The sequence below is a fragment of the Nannobrachium achirus genome, assembly GCF_963921795.1.
Source record: "Nannobrachium achirus genome assembly, chromosome: 3".
NCBI classification, from domain to species: Eukaryota; Metazoa; Chordata; class Actinopteri; order Myctophiformes; family Myctophidae; genus Nannobrachium; species Nannobrachium achirus.
Window position 1 is genome coordinate 65,990,776 of NC_137812.1, and position 17,877 is coordinate 66,008,652.

The window sequence follows — 17,877 nt, forward strand, 5'->3', positions numbered from 1 at the left end:
CATTTTCCAAAAGTCAATAGCAAAATCTTACTTAAAATACTGAACTTATGTCCAGTGAAAGTACAAACAAAAAAAGCCTTGTGGCATTGCTTTGTTTCAAATATATGTTTAACTAGCCCTTACCCGTTCAAAGATATGAGCTCCGAAATGATGTGCAGTGTGTGGGTTATGGGATGTGCACTGTGCACACAGTATATGAGGGATGGAAAGTAACTTTAACTGGTGCTTGCATGATGTAGGAGCATCAATGTAAGAAATACCCGTTTCGTTTAATGGCTACAGATACTGTGTCCCCCCCCCCCCCCGCCCGCCCGCCTGCACACACACACACACACACACACACACACACACACACACACACACACAGCTGGTTAAACATGTTGCCTCATGCTAGATGCAGAATAGATATGCCTCATGCTAGATGCAGAATAGATAGTAGATACACCATAAAAATGCTAATATACAGCATATGATTTGTGAAAGTGACAAACGGGCTTCACAGTTATGTCAGGTGTGTTCATATGCTAATGGTGATGCGATTTCAGATCAATTGCTCCAGCCACTGAGGAGAAACGCTGTTTCAGACAGACAGACACTCAGACATTCGGAAAATTATATGTTAGATATATATGCACTCCTAAATAAGTAGACATACATGAGCATGGGAAAGGTCAGTATAAATTACACTAGCATTCTACACGTGAAAAGTCGACATTTGTCAATATTATTAACAAGTAGTCATACAGATATACCATCTTGATATGTATCTCAAATTACTCCTTGGGGTTTCAACTTTCTGATAACACCTGTATTTCCATTTTATTCCTCTTTCATTCCCACATATTCCCTTTAATTACCAGTAGGGATGGGACGCTAAGTGATATTATTGTTTATTGTGATAAGAAAACACTAACAATAATCGTATTGTGGAGATTTCATTTATCACATGCACTTCACTTTAATTCACCTTTGTTTGCCGTCCCATCCCTAATTACCATGGGATGTTTTCACCTTCGAATATTCCCTAAATTCTGCAACCATGTACAGACACACACCCAAAACACCACACACACACACACACACACACACACTGTACATATCTGTGGGTGTGTGTGTGTACACACCCACAGATATGTATATACACACAGGTGCCCATACCATTCCAGTAAGGCACAATTCCAGTTTCCCATCCTGGACGACGTAGATGCTGCTGTCAGGCTGGCCGGGTCTGAAGACGTACTCTCCTTGCTGGTACTGGACGAACACCATGTGTTTACACAGCTCCAGGAACAGAGGCTTCTCAAAGTGACCCAGTACACTGCAGCAAACACAGACCACACGCACCAGAATGGAATGAGTGTGCATGAGACACACAACAGTGTGTCCACTGTGGATATCTCTTATCTTTATTGTATCTTAAGTGTTTTGTTCTTTCTTTTTCTTTCCTTATTTATTTCCCTTGGACAGCATATCATAAAACACACACATCATACTGTATGTGATTTATGTATGCTCAGACACTGACATGTCTTCTTTATTATTGCAACTGTAAGTCGCAGTTAACTATGAAAACCATCTTTCCGTATCTCTGTCTGTCTGTCTATAACGCCTGACACTGTGGTTCCCCTGACACATCACTGTGACATCACAGGGGACATCACCTATGTAAAAGTCCATATATGGGTATTCCCCAAAATCCCTTTTATGCCCATATATGAAGATCCCTGATGTCATCGATATACATCATTGGCCAGATGGCCAAGACATGGCCCATATCTGTGTGGCTGGTTCAGATAGGGATCTCTATGTATGGGCATAAAAGGGATTGTATGTTGTGATGTCATGGGAACCACTCTCACGGATCCCTTTTATACCCATATATGGAGATCCCTGAAGTCATCAATCTTAAGCCCGTATCTAACAGGACTTCATATGGGAATGCCCATATATAGAGGAAGACAGTCCATATCTGGGTGGCTGGTTCAGACATGGTCTCCATATATGGGTAACTGGTCCGATATACATCACTGGCCAGATGGCCAAGAATTGTCACCCTGAGGCGTTATAAATTACACTTCTTTTGGTTGGTTTGACCGACCGGAGAATATAGTTATTGTTGTGGACAGTAGGCAGGACTTACTGTTATGTCTGTGTTAGGCAACTTCACTGACAATCACTTTTCCGTGAGGTTTTTAAAGTCTGTGAAGTGTGTGTACGTTACTGCAACAGTCGACCATGTTTTGTGGTTCAGTTTGTCAACCTTGCAAGCTAGCAAAAGCCATTTCGGCACCTCGGAAGACCATGAGAGGTATGAAAGGTATGAAATGATATCAGGTTCATCTATGTGTGCAGACATGTACGTACATAAATCATGTAATTATGCAACAGCCCACACACTGTGCTCTGCCCCTCGGGGTGTGTCTGTTGTCTGTCTCACCTGGTGAATAATCAGTCTCTCCCTCTTTCTCTCTCCCCTGTTTGGTCTGGATTTTGGCATTTTACAACACCGCACCATATCATGATGTGATGACATTACATATGCGGGCTTGTTCGTGGCGTACCGTAATTGTTAACCAATCTCCAATAATTGAGTTAAAGGTTCAAATTTGATCTGCAGTTTTGTCTAAACTAGTACTTGGTTGCGTGTCTCCCATGGTGTTGCCTTGTTTGACAAATGTGTTGATTTAATTGGAATAAACTTATAAATGACTGAAGTCATAATGCCAGACTTCAGTTCAGACCAGTGAATGGGGCTGTTAAGTATGACATCATTTTGTAGGCAGAGGAGAATTTCTGCCCCCAGTTTCCGTGAATCTTTTTACTATTTTTACTATTTACACATTTTTCTTCTCTTTGTTGTTGAAAGGAAAGTGTTAGAATTATACTTTAGTCGTTATTTTTGTCTCGGATCTGTTGAAATAGCGAGGGACAGAAAATGCTCTGGGGGCAGAGTTCTCCTCTGCCTACAAAATGATGTCACGGCTTAAAAGTCCTCCTCAACCTCAACCGGATAGCACCACAATCAACATCAACCAACTGAAACCAAGTACAAGTTCAGACAAAAATACACGAAATATGAACAAACAACTCTGCGTTATCAGCAAAACGTGAGGACAGAGTTCCAGTCTGAACGTACCGCACGTTCTTCAACATGTACAGGACTTCTGAAGGGAGATGGGAGTTGGCCACGTCAAACTCTGTTAGATCCGCCTCCAGCACTGAAGGAGGTGGCTCCTTGGCTTGCAACGTGGGCACCTCCTTCTTAAAGCGCAGGAACCTGAGCAGGAGACGCACCGAGTGAGAGAATGAGGAACAGGGGAGAGGGGGAAAATAATCAGTAAAGGTTGTGAATCGCTAATGATTAAATTTAGAACGGGTAGACATTATTGTGTATCATTATTTTATGCTTTAACTATTGAAAAATCATGAAAATTAGAATTTTTACCCAATTCTATAAGTGTCTTTTGAATCCTTCTAAGGTTTTTTGAAAAACCTATGTTTCTATGTCAGCAATCTGGCCAGCCATCGTCAAAGAAAAGGTCCTTTTCACTTAACTGGAGCTCAGTTAGGTGTTCTTGAGAGACTACTATGTCAGTGGTTCTCAAACCTTTTCATGTGAAGGACCCCCAAAATGATATTTATTTGGCCACGGACCCGCATCTCAAAATATTTAGTTCCAGGGACCACCCAGAAGCAAAATTTTAGTTACAAACGTTCGCTTTGGAAATACATATGTTCAAAGATTTGCACACATTTTCACAACTTTTTCAAAAATAGCAGATCTACAAGCTCGCAGCGCGGCACTCGGTGCCGCGCTGTGAGCTTGTATATCTGCTATTTTCAATAGTTAAAGCATAGAATAATGATACACAATAATGTGTACCCATTCTGAATGGATTAAACACAAGCTTGGTTGCGTTACTTTTTGGCAATGTTGAGCATCTTCTGCTTCTTCTTTAGGCGTGGCCGGGAGGAGGACGACGTTCCCACCAGCGAGGAGGTAGACTGGGACACCTGCAAGGGAATAATGACATACAAGAACGACATGGGACTTAACACTTATGTTGCAATGATTTTTTCTCTTCAATGTCTCGCGTTGCCATGGTTACCATAGACTTCCATGTAATTGTGCAATTGTGTAAAAAGTGCACGCCCATGCCTAGATGATGCACCATGTGTGTAGATGCTGTTCACAGCTTTCAAACAAAAAAATCCGCTTGGAAATCCGTTCAGGCATTCATGATTTATCAGCCATTATGTTTTCTTCAGATGTAAACAAACATGGCTGCCATGTTTGAAAGAATGAGTTGGTATGGGGGTTAAACATGCAATTTCGCGATCGCGATCATGCCTAATACATTTCTGGAGGTCCAAAAAAAAATGTTGAAAAAAAGAAATTTGAATTTTATTTTTTTTTTTTTTTCAAAAACGGCCCAAACTCGGGAAACTCGGGGTTGGCACAGCGGTAGTACCAATACAAACTCGGGAAACTCGGGGTTGGCACCATATGTGTTAAGAGACATTTTTATTAGGGCTGCGAATCTTTGGATATCCCACGATTTGATTCAGAATCGATTCTTGGGGTCACGATTCACTTTTTTTTTTTTTTTTTTTAATTCTTTCAAACCAAACGATTCAAATTCAGAAACGATTATTTTCCGATTTAAAAATGATTCTCGATTCAAAACGATTCTCTATTCCATCTACTCCAGTCTGCTGGCATGAAAGCAGACTACATTTATGTAGCTTTTATAATTAAATGTTTTATCAACTTATTGCAATAATGTAAACACACAAAGGTAAATCCAAGACAACAATAACATGTCTGATTTATTCATGCTTGCACACATTCTTTTAACTTGTACAAACACAACATCATATCTAAAACAAATCGTAATGAGAAAAACATAATGAATAAATCATAAAATAAATAAAAATCATAATATCTAATGAATAATATCGAATTAAAAAATATATTTTTGGAAAATGAGAATCGATTCTGAATCTTACCATGTTAGAAACGCGATTCGAATTCAAATCGATTTTTTCCTGCACCCCTAATTTTTATGGCATTTTCGATTGTACCCAGGGTTGAATTTGCTGGGGAGATGAGGGGGATTGTGATATCCCCGCTCTGGTCATTCATATTCAACATCGGAGTTCTATCATGCTTTGTAAAACATTTTAAAAGTTTTCTGTTCAGCCCCAAATAGCATATCTAGAAGCTGTCACATAGCGACGCGTTGTGAGCTTTTAGATCAGCTGTTTTGTCAGCGCTAAAGCAGTCTGGCTAACCATCGTCAAATAAAAGGGAACGCCCTCTCTGTTTGTTCCTCTTCTGATGATGATGTATCAGCATCTGCCTTGAGAGATTAAGGGCTAAAGTGTGTAAGAAACACCCCCGAAATTCGAGCAAGACACAAAAGCCACCTGTCAGACTCAAAACAAACTGTATTATAAGAAAACGGCATACATCCCAGACTGCTGAGCTACCAAATACACAAAGGGCAGCTCCAGTTACTGTACCTCACCTTGCGCATGATCTTCCGCCCATAGAACATCACTTTGTCCCTCTTGCGAAAGCGGTATTTCGGAGCTTCCTGGGCCTCCAGGTCTGTGAAACCCAGCAGGAAATGACAGATTAGACTACGAACAAAGGGCTCTAATGAACTGGCTAATCTTTCTGCCTGCAGCATGCAGGAGATAATGAGGACGTCTATTACTGACTTCGAAGCTGGATCCTGCGCAGGACGAAAAAGATGAGGATGGCAATGAGGACTATGGCGATGCCCGCGCCAATCACCATTCCCATCATCTAAAAATAGAGGGGCAAATAAAGACGGGGACAGAGATTCAGGTTACAGTGCAAGCCTGTGAACGCAGATACTGTATAGACCGCTAGGCAATAAGGCCTAATAACTCAATAAATGTCCATGACTATGCCCGTTCTGGGCCCAGATCGGTATTATAAGTCAGTAACTACAGTTATCATAAAGTAGCGTATCGTCACTGTCGGGCAGAAACCTCGTATCTCCATGTTTCAAATGTGTACGTTTTTTCGCGAAGCAAAGCCCTGCTTCATCAGACAAGGCTGTCGCACAAAAGTAGAGAAAACAGCAGATCTACAAGCACACAACGCCTCGCGGTGCGAGGCGTTGTGTGCTTGTAGCTCGGCTGTTTTTTCACTAGTTTTTGTCACTAGTTTAAATCATTTTTTAAATGATAAATTAAAAAAAAGGGTTTTGGACATACAAGGTTTCCACCCGACAACGACGTTATGCTTTTTGAGTAAAAATCATAATGTACTCATTCCTTTACCAGGGGAATTGTCTTTAGCTCTCGTCCCAACATTCTTTATGTGACACAAACAACATGATTCCTGAAGTGACACCTGTCACAATGACATACAAACAGCACCACTCACCATGCTCGTGTGTAGCTCCTCCTCCACAAATGACTTGATGTTATCGAACCCCTGCTGCTGTAACAGAAAACACAGGGGCGTCATTTGGGGCATCAGGGGTTTGGCAACGGTCACCGCCTAGTGTTCAACCTTAAATTCAGTATTTTATGCATATTTGTCCTCAACTCTGAGTTGTTTTTTTGCAGATTAATCTTATTTCATCGCAAATCAATGCCCGTCTTTCTAGATGTGAGACGTGTTATAAATTGGATAAGCGTTTAATTGTTTCATACAACCCTCCATTTATCAACCACTTTCATCCCTGTTTTGGGAATTACATTATAGGCAAACATTTTCAATCATTTTCTCTTTTCGCCCCCAAACAAACAGTGAGAACAGTTGAGCTATAAGCTCTCAACGTGACGCTTGGCGACGCGTTGAGAGCTTGCAGATCAACTGTTTTCGCTGTTCTAGAAATGGGCCTATGGTAACTTATTTTTTGCCACCCTCCATTTCTTTCTGAGGTTACGCCTCTCAGAACACACAGCAATGCATCACTAACCTGACCAGACAACTACAAGAACCATGGCCTGCAGCACAGCTCACAACTGCTGCTGCTGCTATACATCTACACCAGAGAGGTTGAGCGCGAGCCTGGGAGGCCATGGCGTCAGTGAAGCGGAATAGAATGTGGGAATATTACGAGATTTTCCCTGGAAGCAGGAATGTCTAGCTGTCGGTCGGTGCAAAGGCAAGGAAGAGGAGGGAAAGAGGAGTGACGTTTAAGAGCCAGACCGTGCCGGATTTCTAGGTCTGATGCTGCTGATCCTGATTTTTGGCGTATCCTACAGATTACTGATGTTCTGTAAACCAATGCAAAATTCTCTAGTCAATTACAAAAACTGATTTAAGTTTGAATTTGAGATTTAACCACAATTTATTTTATTCAACCACTCAAGCCAAAGCCTCAAAATCACTTTGTGCACTACAAGCGTTGTGAGCTTGTAGATCTGCTATTTTCAAAATAATAACAACAACATTATTATACCGTATATACACCGGTCTTGTATGGCACCAAATACTTAATTTGGGGGTCCTTGACATGAAAATGTTTGAGAATCGCTGGTTGAAACAGCATTAGGAGTGCAAATAAGCAACTACACTTTAGAACATGGGTCTTCAAAAGGGGGTCCGGGGACCCCTAGGGGGTCCTCAGAGTTACTACAGGGGTCCTCCAAAACTAAGACTAAGTACAGAGGGAAAAATCAAGTTTATTAAGTATTGATGGTTCAAGTGGTTAAATATCTGAAAACACACATTGACATGACAAAATACAATGATTGACAGCAATGAAACTATATGGAATCTATGAAGAGGCTGTGGGGGTCCTTGCTTCATCTCTCTCTCAACTAAGGGGTCCTTAGCCAGAAAATGTTGAAGATCCCTGCTTTAGAAACAAGCAACTAGCAATATTTACAAGCGACTCTAGTCTGTGTGAGAGCGTGTCCGAGTGGGGGTGGGGGCCATGGCATGGGAATGTGACCTCTCTCCTCTCTAGACTTATGCAATTCCTCAAATGCACCCTTCCATCATGTTCCCTTTCACCATCTTGCTGGCAGTATAAATTATAAATAGACAGCCAATACAACTCCCTGCTTCTCTATATCAGGGGGCTAACTGTAACACCAAAATCACGGTTCGGTTTGTATCTTGGGTTTTAACTTTTAAGTCATGGTTTAGTTCAATTTTGGTTCAGTAAGGAAGAAAAATGTGTTGTTTAATTGGGACCCTGAGATGAAAAACAGTATAAAGGCCCATTCCCACTGGGCCAGATAACAGATATCTGGAGATATTTCTCCAGATATTTCTCCATGCAAAGTGGATGGTAGATACAGATAAAAAAATGTTTTGCCACAGATAAAAGTATCTGTGGCAAATATCTGTGGTAGATATTTTTTTTATCTGTATCTACCATCCACTTTGAATGGAAAAATATCTGGAGAAATATCTCCAGATATCTGTTATCTGGCCCAGTGGGAATGGGCCTTAAGTCTGTACAAGCAATATTCAGCAGACAAAGGTAGCAGATAACATTAAAACAGACAATTGAACAAAATGAGGGGGGAGTGCATAACAATTTAACAGATTAAAAATGACTAGTTTGTGGTCTGTTGAATCAAAAAATATCTATATTAAAAAAATGGACTTGGACTATTATGCGGCTCAGGTACTCAATTATTATGAACTTTTGTTGAAAGCAAACATTTGTAATAACAATTTAAAAAAAGAATGCACAAAAAAATCAAATATAAACATTAAAATACTGCTGCAAACTATCCCATTCTCTAATAATAGAATAGGAGAAATACATCTATTAAACAAAATGTATACATTTCCATCGCTTTCAAATGGGTTTTAAGGTGCAATTGTAATACGTTAGCCCATCATGTAGGCAGCCAATATAAATGTAAAGCAACAGCCTGTTATCATTAATGCTTCACACTCCATACGACAGGTCACCGTCACACATCAAAAATAGCTGATCTACAAACTCACAAACTGTGTAGCATGGCGACCAGTTGTGAGCTTGTAAGCCAAGTACCATAACTGACTCACTTGATCAATAAGACCTTTATCACTCAAGCCCAGTGATATCAACTGAAGCACTTCTTTCCTTATCAAGCAAGACGTATGACTCATGCACGATTCTGAGACCAGTTCAGGACATATTGTTGATGCAATGCCACATATTGTTGCTGGGTTGGGAAAGGGGGGGGGGGGGTCAACTGAGTACAGTATTATCTTCGTACAAAGTCAATAATGCTTTTAGTACTCTGGCTGTGAGCCCATCATAGATTGGTATGCTTTTATCAGCGCTTATTGATTGGAGGGTGGGAGGGGTTAAAGGTGTAATATATCTCCGGCTGGAGTCTGGGGATATACATGATGAATAGCAGTGGGTGAACTGAATTGTCACTAGCATGTAAATATCAGCCGAAGACACACACACACACACACACACACACACACACACACACACACACACACACACACACACACACACACACACACACACACACACACACACACACACACACACACACACACACACACACACACACACACACACACACACACACACACACACACACACACACAATAGTTCACAAGAAGCTTTGAGAAAGTGGCTGGGAGTCCAGACGAGTACATGGGCGTGTTCAGCGTTGTTTCTTGTATAAATTGATTGTACTCTGATTTAACACAGGCTAAGACATGTTCACAAATTGCCAGTAAGTTGGCAAGCCTTTGTTGGATATCTGAGAAAGCTGAAAGACATGCCCGCTTTTCTTGTGTGGGTGTGTTTATGAATATATAGAGAGCAGGGGTCTTCAACAGGGCGTCCGGGATTCCTAGGGGGTCCTCAGACTTACTACAGGGGGTCCTCTAAATCTTTGTGCGATAGAAACTTTTCTCTTTTTTTATATTAACCACTTGAACCGTAGTGTCCATATTGGGAGAACTTTAGCCAGAAATAGCAGTTCTACAAGCTCACACGCCTCGCACTGCGAGGGGTTGTGAGCTTGTAGATCGGCTATTTTTGGCAAAGAGCTTTGGTATAGAGGAGAAAGAGCAGACTAAGTACAGAATGAAAGGTCAAGTTTTATAAGTATTGACTGTTCAAGTGGTTAAATATCTGAAAACACAAATTGACATGAATCCAAAATACACTGATGATTGTGCTGTCAAAAGATGAAACTACATGGCATCTATTAACTGGTTGTGGGGGTCCCTGCTTCATCTCTCTCTCAACTAAGGGGTCCTTGGCCTGAAAACGTTGAAGACCCTTGGTCTAGAGTGTTCTTTGCTGAACTTGTGTTAGTACAGTGTTAGTATGCAATGAAATAAAGGTTAATCTGCCAGTTACCTCAGGGGAGTCTCCATGGACCTCCTGTTCCGAGGTGCTCTGTCCCATCCTATTTCCGTCTCTTCATAGGGGTGGTCCATTAATGGCTACTATAGGAACACACAGGAAGGAGGTAGTCATTAAGTATGCAAGCAAAACACAAGGTGGTTCAAACACGGACGCATGCAGAAGACAAATGTATGCTTCTGTGAAAGGGTGACGACATGCCACTTGACTAGTGTTTAGGCTTTAATGCACGCGCACTCTAAGAAACGGCTCCGGGCAACTGCTAAACTGCTGCAAGTCACTTGCTTTATACAATGGTACTGTAAGAGGAGACACCAAAGCTTAACAAAGCTTGCCTTAGGATGAGGGCTTTACTGGGTCCGTTTACCAAACCGTGTTTAAACCCACTTTCAAACCATTCTCTTAAAGCATTAAAAGCATTAAGAATGGAGTGGTTTCAATACCCCCCTTCCAGAAGCCAGAGCCTGATGAAATTAAACATGATTCAGGCTATGCATACAGTACCCAGATGGCCCTCTTTTCATCATCCATTCATCCTCCCTCTCCATTCTTATTCCCGAGAGATTATCCTCTTACCCTACTGCATCATTTGGGTTATTTCTCTTGAGGATTTAGCACAAGAGAGCACAGCACAATATTGACCAAAGAAAAGGGGGCACTTGTTCCTAATAAACAAGGTACAGTATTCTGCTCTGTAAGCGCTCTGCAAAACAACATTGCAGGATCTCGCCATATGGGAATTGCTCATTTAATTAATGCAACTCAGAATTGCATTGCATTTGCACTGTGTGGCACAAAAGCCTCGTAATAAAAAGTCTCTGTACCGCGCCGCACGACGAGTGCTCCTGTTCTCAATCTAACCAAATCTCAAACTAACTGTGATATAATATATATATATATATATATATATATATATATATATATATATATATATATATGTTACAGTATGTTTGGGTAACTCAGGACGTTCATTGGAAGAGCGCTTGTTTCGTTCACCACACACTAATCCCCACCAGATGGCGACGACAGCCCATAGACAGCCATTCACTAGTGCAGGCGCTGACGTCACTCGTTTGCGACTCCCTTTCTTTATTTACTAGCCTAGCTGGGCGGTGTTTAGCCATTAGCTTAGCCATTAGCTTAGCCATTAGCTTACTATGAGCGTTTATCTTGGGCTTGCCCAGGCCTTACGGCCTGGGCATAAATATAACGATTGCATTCACCACGGCTTCGTAACTCGCGCGGCGCTCCGCCGGCCGCGCGGCCCTGGCCCGCTCTTCGCGGCCACTCGCGCCTGCGGCGCTCGGGGGCGAAGAGCAGGACCAAGGTCCGCTGGCCTTCGCGCCGCTTGCAATGTCGTGGACAATCGATGGGCTCCGCCTGGAGGACGTTGTTGTGGGCGACCGCTTGTTCCGCCCCGTGCGGCACCGCGAGTGCTCCGTTTCTCGGCCGTCCTGTTTCTCTAACATCCGGTGACATATATATATATACCAGCAAGACTCCCTAATCGGGAGATAAGCGGCCAAAATGTGTAGGAGCAGTGTCCAAAAAATGTATTTGAAAAAATCAGCCTGATGGTGGCACTATATGGGACAGATCCATGTTGATGAGATGAGTGTAGACATACTGTGTACCGATTTGCGTGATTTTAGGGCAAAATCTGTAGGAGCAGTGTCCAAAAATGTGTTTGAAAAAATCGGCCTGATGGTGGCGCTATATGTGACAGATTCACGTTGATGACATGAGTGTAGACATACTGTGTAGTGATTTGCGTGATTTTAGGGCAAAATCTGTAGTAGTAGTGTCCTAAAATGTCTTTTAAAAAATCGGCCTGAAGGTGGCGCTAAATGGGACAGATCCATGTTGATGAGATGAGTGTACACATACTGTGTACCGATTTGCGTGAATTTAGGGAAAACATTTTAGGAGCAGTGTCCAAAAATGGCAAGAATCGGCCTCATGGTGGCGCTAGAAGAGGGCTATGTGAGAATTGATGGATGGTGGAGGTTGTGGAGTGGCAGGCAAGGCGTGTGTGTGCAAAATTTGGCATGGATCGGGGGAACAGTTGCGGAGATATGAGCAGGGCAAAAGTGTGACGTGTGACATGTGACAGACAGACAGACTGACTGACTGACGGACGGACTGACAGCTGGTCTGCGACCTGACGGTCGCAATAAATGTCTCTCTTTTTTTTCAATTGGATTATTGATTCGATTGATTAGAACCTTTTGACAAAATATCAGTCAGCAGACTCTCCAAAATCACGATGGAACACAGAAATCTGGCATCGGTTGGGCTCTACTCCTTACTTAACTCCGAGTCTGAATAGTCCATCTCTCTACTTTGTCTGTTCATTTAGTTTTCATTTCCCGGGTGATACAGAAACAAGACGGACAGGAAGGTAGATCAACTAAACAAGCTATGTCAAACTATCTAATCCCCCCCCCCCCCCCCCCCCCATCCAGTTCCATCTACTTTCTTCCTATCTATCACTAGACATACAGGAGAAATGGACAGAGCTCATTTTCAGCCTTGATTTATCCAAGGAAGGATACAGCACCACCCTCCTCCTTCACATGCTCACAGCATACTGTATAATACAGTATACTGTATATATCATATACTGTAGGGTAGGCCTTTGGTTTTCAAGGTGGGGTGCGGGGACCTCCAGGGTTCCTTGAGGGAGTTCCAGGTGGTCCCCAGCTAAATGATAGTTAGGAACCAAATGAACCCTTAAGGCTCGGTAACTCACAGGGTGTACAAATGGAACCAAATGGACCCTAACCGGTGCATTTGGTTCCATTTGTACACTTTCAGAATTAAATTAAAAATTATTTTACAATATAAATTGGGGTCTCAAGAGATAGAAATACCATTAAATGGGGGTCCGTAGCCTAATGCATATTAAACTGGGGGTCCTCAAAATTAAAATGGTTGATAATCACTGCTATAGCCTTAAAAATCTTTTCAAATGGGGGCCCATCTGCGGGCTAATAAGTGTCAATTTGGGGGTCCATGACATGAAAAGGTTTGAGAACCACTGCTGTAGGCTACATCCATTGTTGGGAGGTGTCCAGTACAAACACAGTCTTCTTGAGCCAAAGCTTCCATAATAGTTCCATCCAGAGTTACAGCATAGCATCTCACTGCCTGTCTCTGCCACTGTAGCCCGATTCAGCTGACACAGGCACGCAACTGAGACAACAGTCATTTACTGTGCTGTGCACACTGACAAGCAAACACGGCCAGGATCACTTGGCTTGCTGATGTCCTCCCATTTCACACTTTCCTACTTTGATAAGAGTGAGGATATGCATGATTTATACCTATTTGTGCACGGGTGTCGGACAGTGCACACCAAAAATAGACGATCTTCAATCTCATAACATATCACAGTGCAATGCTTGGTTCAGCTTGTAGATCGATATCTGCTCTTTTCGGTGTGCAACACCCACACCCAAATCATGCAATAATATATACGCAAAGTAGACTTATTCACTGACTAGTGTGTACTGTAGCCTATTAACAAGTAAACTATCACCAAACACAAACAGCCAGAGGTACTCTAGCAGAACATTGCCTACTATGAAAAACACACAAAAGGATCATGTCAACCATACAGGAGCACTGTGGCCTTTTGTGTTCTAACAAAACCAAACATTGGAGTTTTGGATGTGCTATCAATCAGTACTTAAAGAGAGCTAAATTAACCTACTTAGCCATCCAACATACCTGATGATAAAATGTGGCATGACAGTATGTATGCATTTTTACATATACCACACTATTTTTGCACCATTTACTTTTTAGTTGTCATCATTGAAATGTAATGAGAGATATTATCATCAACTCAAGAAGGGAAATACGTATGAAGTATACTGTAGTGTAGACCAGAAATGCTCATTCAAATGTGGTTAGTGATGACTAGCCTATAACCTGGTTGCTGACTTATCCCCCTCCCCATGTACGCTATAAGCAATTATTAATGATGGAGATTAGTTCAAACCAATATGACACTGGCCCTTAACTCAGTTGGTGCCATATTTAAAGTGGGATGACCTCTTATATTGCCGGTTCGCCAACAAAGGGTTAAAAAAATAGTGTGCACGCTGGTGCACACATTCGTGCACAGATCATGCACTATGCATGTGCATGCTTTTCACAGCTTTCAAACAAAAAAATCCGCTTGGAAATCCGTTCAGGCATTCAGGAGAAAGGAGCCCTTATGTTTTCTTCAAATGTAAACAAACATGGCTGCCATGTTTGAAAGATGGGGTTGGTATGGGGGTTAAACATGCAATTTCGCGATCGCGATCATGCCTAGTACACTGTTGGAGGTCCAAAAATTTTTTTTTCAAAAAAACTTTTTTCAATTTTTTTTTTTTTTTTTTTTTTATTATTTAAAAAAAAAAAGACGTTCAGAAGACGTCTGGTAGGGAGGTCCATAGTGAAAAAGACGTTTTAAAGACGTTTTTATCATAGAAACTTCTTTTTTGGCAGGGTATGAGTTAAAGGAGTAGTTCACCCCCAAAATGACTTTTTTTCTATTGATCTCACACCATGAAGACTTGAGTTCAATAATATTTTTTGTTGCATTCCTAACACAATGATTTGATAACACTACATTTACCCCCCATGGATTCCGGATGTGGACCCAAATGCATTTGGGTCCCCATCCGGAATCAATGGGAGTAAATTTCAATGCGACAAAAAACTAAAAATCGTATTGAACTCAAGTCTCCATGGCATGAGTAATCAATAGAAAAAAAGTCATTATGGGGGTGAACTACTCCTTTAATTTACTATGCCTAGGCTATCTTAGGTAATCTAAGAACAAAGTGGTGCAGAGTTCATTCATTTAAAGCGTCCCACAACACTTGGCCAATGAGCCAAGTGTGGGACATGCAAACATCAAACATATAATTTTCCGAATGTCTGTCTGTCCGTCCGTCCGTCCGTCTGTCTGAGTGTCCGTCTGTAACAGTGTTTCTCCTCAGTGGCTGGAGCAATTGATCTGAAATCGCATCACCATTAGCATATGAACACACCTGACATAACTGTGAAGCCCGTTTGTCACTTTCACAAATCGTATGCTGTATATTAGCATTTTTATGCTGTATCTATATCTATTCTGCATCTAGCTTGAGGCATATCTATTCTGCATCTAGCATGAGGCAACATGTTTAACCAGCTCTATGTGTGTGTGTGTGTGTGCGTGTGTGTGTGTGTGTGTGTGTGTGTGTGTGTGTGTGTGTGGGTGGGCGGGGGGGGGGGGGGGGGGGGGGGGGGGGGGGTGGCTGGCCAAGTATTTTTACTTTAATTTCATCCACTTTTGGTCAGCACGCACCCCACAACACAGGTATGGACTCCTCTCCCTTTTAGTTTGCCACTATCATAATCTAACATCAGTCTCACAGCCTGCATGTAATGCTGCAGAATAAATTAAAAATCGAACCTCTGTTCGAAGTGGAGCTGTGTGTGTGTGTGTGTGTGTGTGTGTGTGTGTGTGTGTGTGTGTGTGTAGCACCTCTCTGGTCACCCAGGATCATGTGTACCGATTTTTGTGACATTTGAAGAAAATATGTAGGAAAAGGTGCAAAAAGTGTGTTTTGGAGAAAATTCAAGATGGCGGAAAATATATCCTGGCGCAAATGGGCGTGGCCTATATGGGGAGATGCGTCTTGACCCAAGGAATCCAGGGAAAAAAGAATTTTAATTTTCCGATCTACGGTTGAAGAGTTACGGGGCAAAACGCAAAGTGGGCCGTTATAGCGCCACCATGAGGCCGAGTGATGTAATTATTTTTGGATTCATTCTTAAAATCATTATGAATCTCCTCTCCGAGGTTTGAAACTGTAGCTCCTATGGTTTACGAGAGAAAAATACTTGAATGTGAGTTTTTGCAATTCCCATTATAAGTCAATGGGGAAAATTAATTCACTAATAAATTAATATCAATTAAACTATAGAACCTTTCTCTTAGCAAGTTACTAGCACACGATTCCCGAGTAAGCCGGTCGATTTGACATATGGCGCGAGTGTGTGGTGCAAAAACTGTGGGAGGAGTAGCATGCCAGCATGACAGACACAGACAGACACGGACGGACGGCCACACACACGGCCACGTATAGGGAGCTTGTGTTCCACACAGCTCCAAAAAAAAAGAGAGACTGAAATGCAGTGTCATGTTACACAGACTCAGTGTATGTTACCAAACAAACCACAAAGATTAATGTTACAAGATAAACATTAACAAGTATTCAAAAGGAGCCATCCTGTTGTGTTATTTTGGGATCAAGTAGTGGCTAAAAAGTGGGGAAATACACCTTTAAACTTCTCCAACAATTGATGGCTGGTCTAAGAAAAGTACACATTGTAATTAAGCATTTACAAATGTGATTTCATGTACTTTGAAAATGTTTGTTAAAGAAAGCTAGGAGTGAACTTATTAAACCATTCTATTAAAAGGGTTTATATTCCCTACTGTTGAGAGGAAAGCTCGCCATTCAAGAAAATACATCTAAAAATACATCCATAGATTTTGTCTGATACTGACTTAAAAACTAGATGCATCCCTTTACGCATCAGGCTCAAAAACATGAAACATTGGTCTTGATGTCCAATGCATTTGTGTAACGCCAGAACAATAATGTTTGATTATCAATTACAATAACATTATAGTCAAGTTAAAGGTAACTAAAAACACAATTAAGCTGCTTTTTTCCCAAGACGAAAACAAGCAACGAGGCCAATGCAAGTTCACCAAGTGTGTCTGGGTCATGACTGTTTACAGTACCACTCACAAGTTATTTACCACTCATACGATAAGATAGCATAGTCCTTTATCCCTGGAGGGATAATTGTGATGTCATGAATAGTCAAGCAGTCAGTCAATAAAAATGGAAGGCTTGACAAATCCCGCACAAACTGAGATTCTTCTCCCAGACCAAACATTCTCTGGTTCAACACTTTCCATATACTCTCATTTCCCTCCACTTTGCTGATGAGTGCTAGTGTGACCATTGTCCTAGAAAGGGAACACATGAACATTCTGTACAATGATGTAAACACAACTCAGCAGAGGCCTGGCTATGCTTATAGAGGCAGTGTAGTATAGATACATAAATAGCACAGCATCATGGGGTGATCACGCCTTTTTCTGAGACATTTCTGTATTCTGATTGTATTCTTACTTACAACATGATTGGTTGTCGTGTGTAGTTTAAAAGGAAAAGGGAAATTCTTAGTAAAAAGAAAATACAAACAGGATATTGCCGAAAAAAGATATTGTCAACTCAGTTTTCTCTAACAAAAAGCCCAGGCCTTCTTTAACCAAACTCCAGCTTGGGCTGGTCTCACAGCAGTGGCTCCGTGTTCCTATTGTCCTTCTATAAACAATGAAGCCAGTGTTGACATCCCTTGTTTAGGCACAGACCCACTCACTCAGGAGAGAGAGAGACACATATGACCGGTACCAACATAAACTATATGTTAGGGCAGGGCTACTCAACTTAAGATGGCTCAGGGGCAAAATACAAAAAGT

The 17,877-nt window shown here is 41.6% G+C and overlaps 2 protein-coding genes across 8 annotated transcripts in view; one reads left to right on the forward strand and one right to left on the reverse strand.

Moving 5' to 3' along the window:
- The window catches only part of shoc2 (SHOC2 leucine rich repeat scaffold protein), a 618,526-nt gene that overhangs the window by 320,288 nt on the left and 280,361 nt on the right, over positions 1–17,877 (forward strand). The gene's annotated exons all lie outside the window — the stretch shown is intronic.
- pnpla6 (patatin-like phospholipase domain containing 6) overlaps positions 1–17,877 on the reverse strand; it is an 85,937-nt gene that overhangs the window by 64,910 nt on the left and 3,150 nt on the right. For 4 of the 7 annotated variants that reach the window (XM_080721923.1, XM_080721921.1, XM_080721922.1 and 1 more), the window contains exons 2-8: positions 10,329–10,417; positions 6,425–6,481; positions 5,728–5,815; positions 5,532–5,614; positions 3,923–4,014; positions 3,137–3,277; positions 1,159–1,318 (exon numbers count right to left, since the gene is read on the reverse strand). In XM_080721923.1, the coding sequence (XP_080578049.1) occupies positions 1,159–1,318; positions 3,137–3,277; positions 3,923–4,014; positions 5,532–5,614; positions 5,728–5,815; positions 6,425–6,481; positions 10,329–10,376 (669 nt within the window). In that variant the 5' untranslated portion in view covers positions 10,377–10,417. The remainder of the gene's footprint in view (positions 1–1,158; positions 1,319–3,136; positions 3,278–3,922; positions 4,015–5,531; positions 5,615–5,727; positions 5,816–6,424; positions 6,482–10,328; positions 10,418–17,877) is intronic. The other 3 variants (XM_080721924.1, XM_080721925.1, XM_080721920.1) reach the window with 1 other exon arrangement.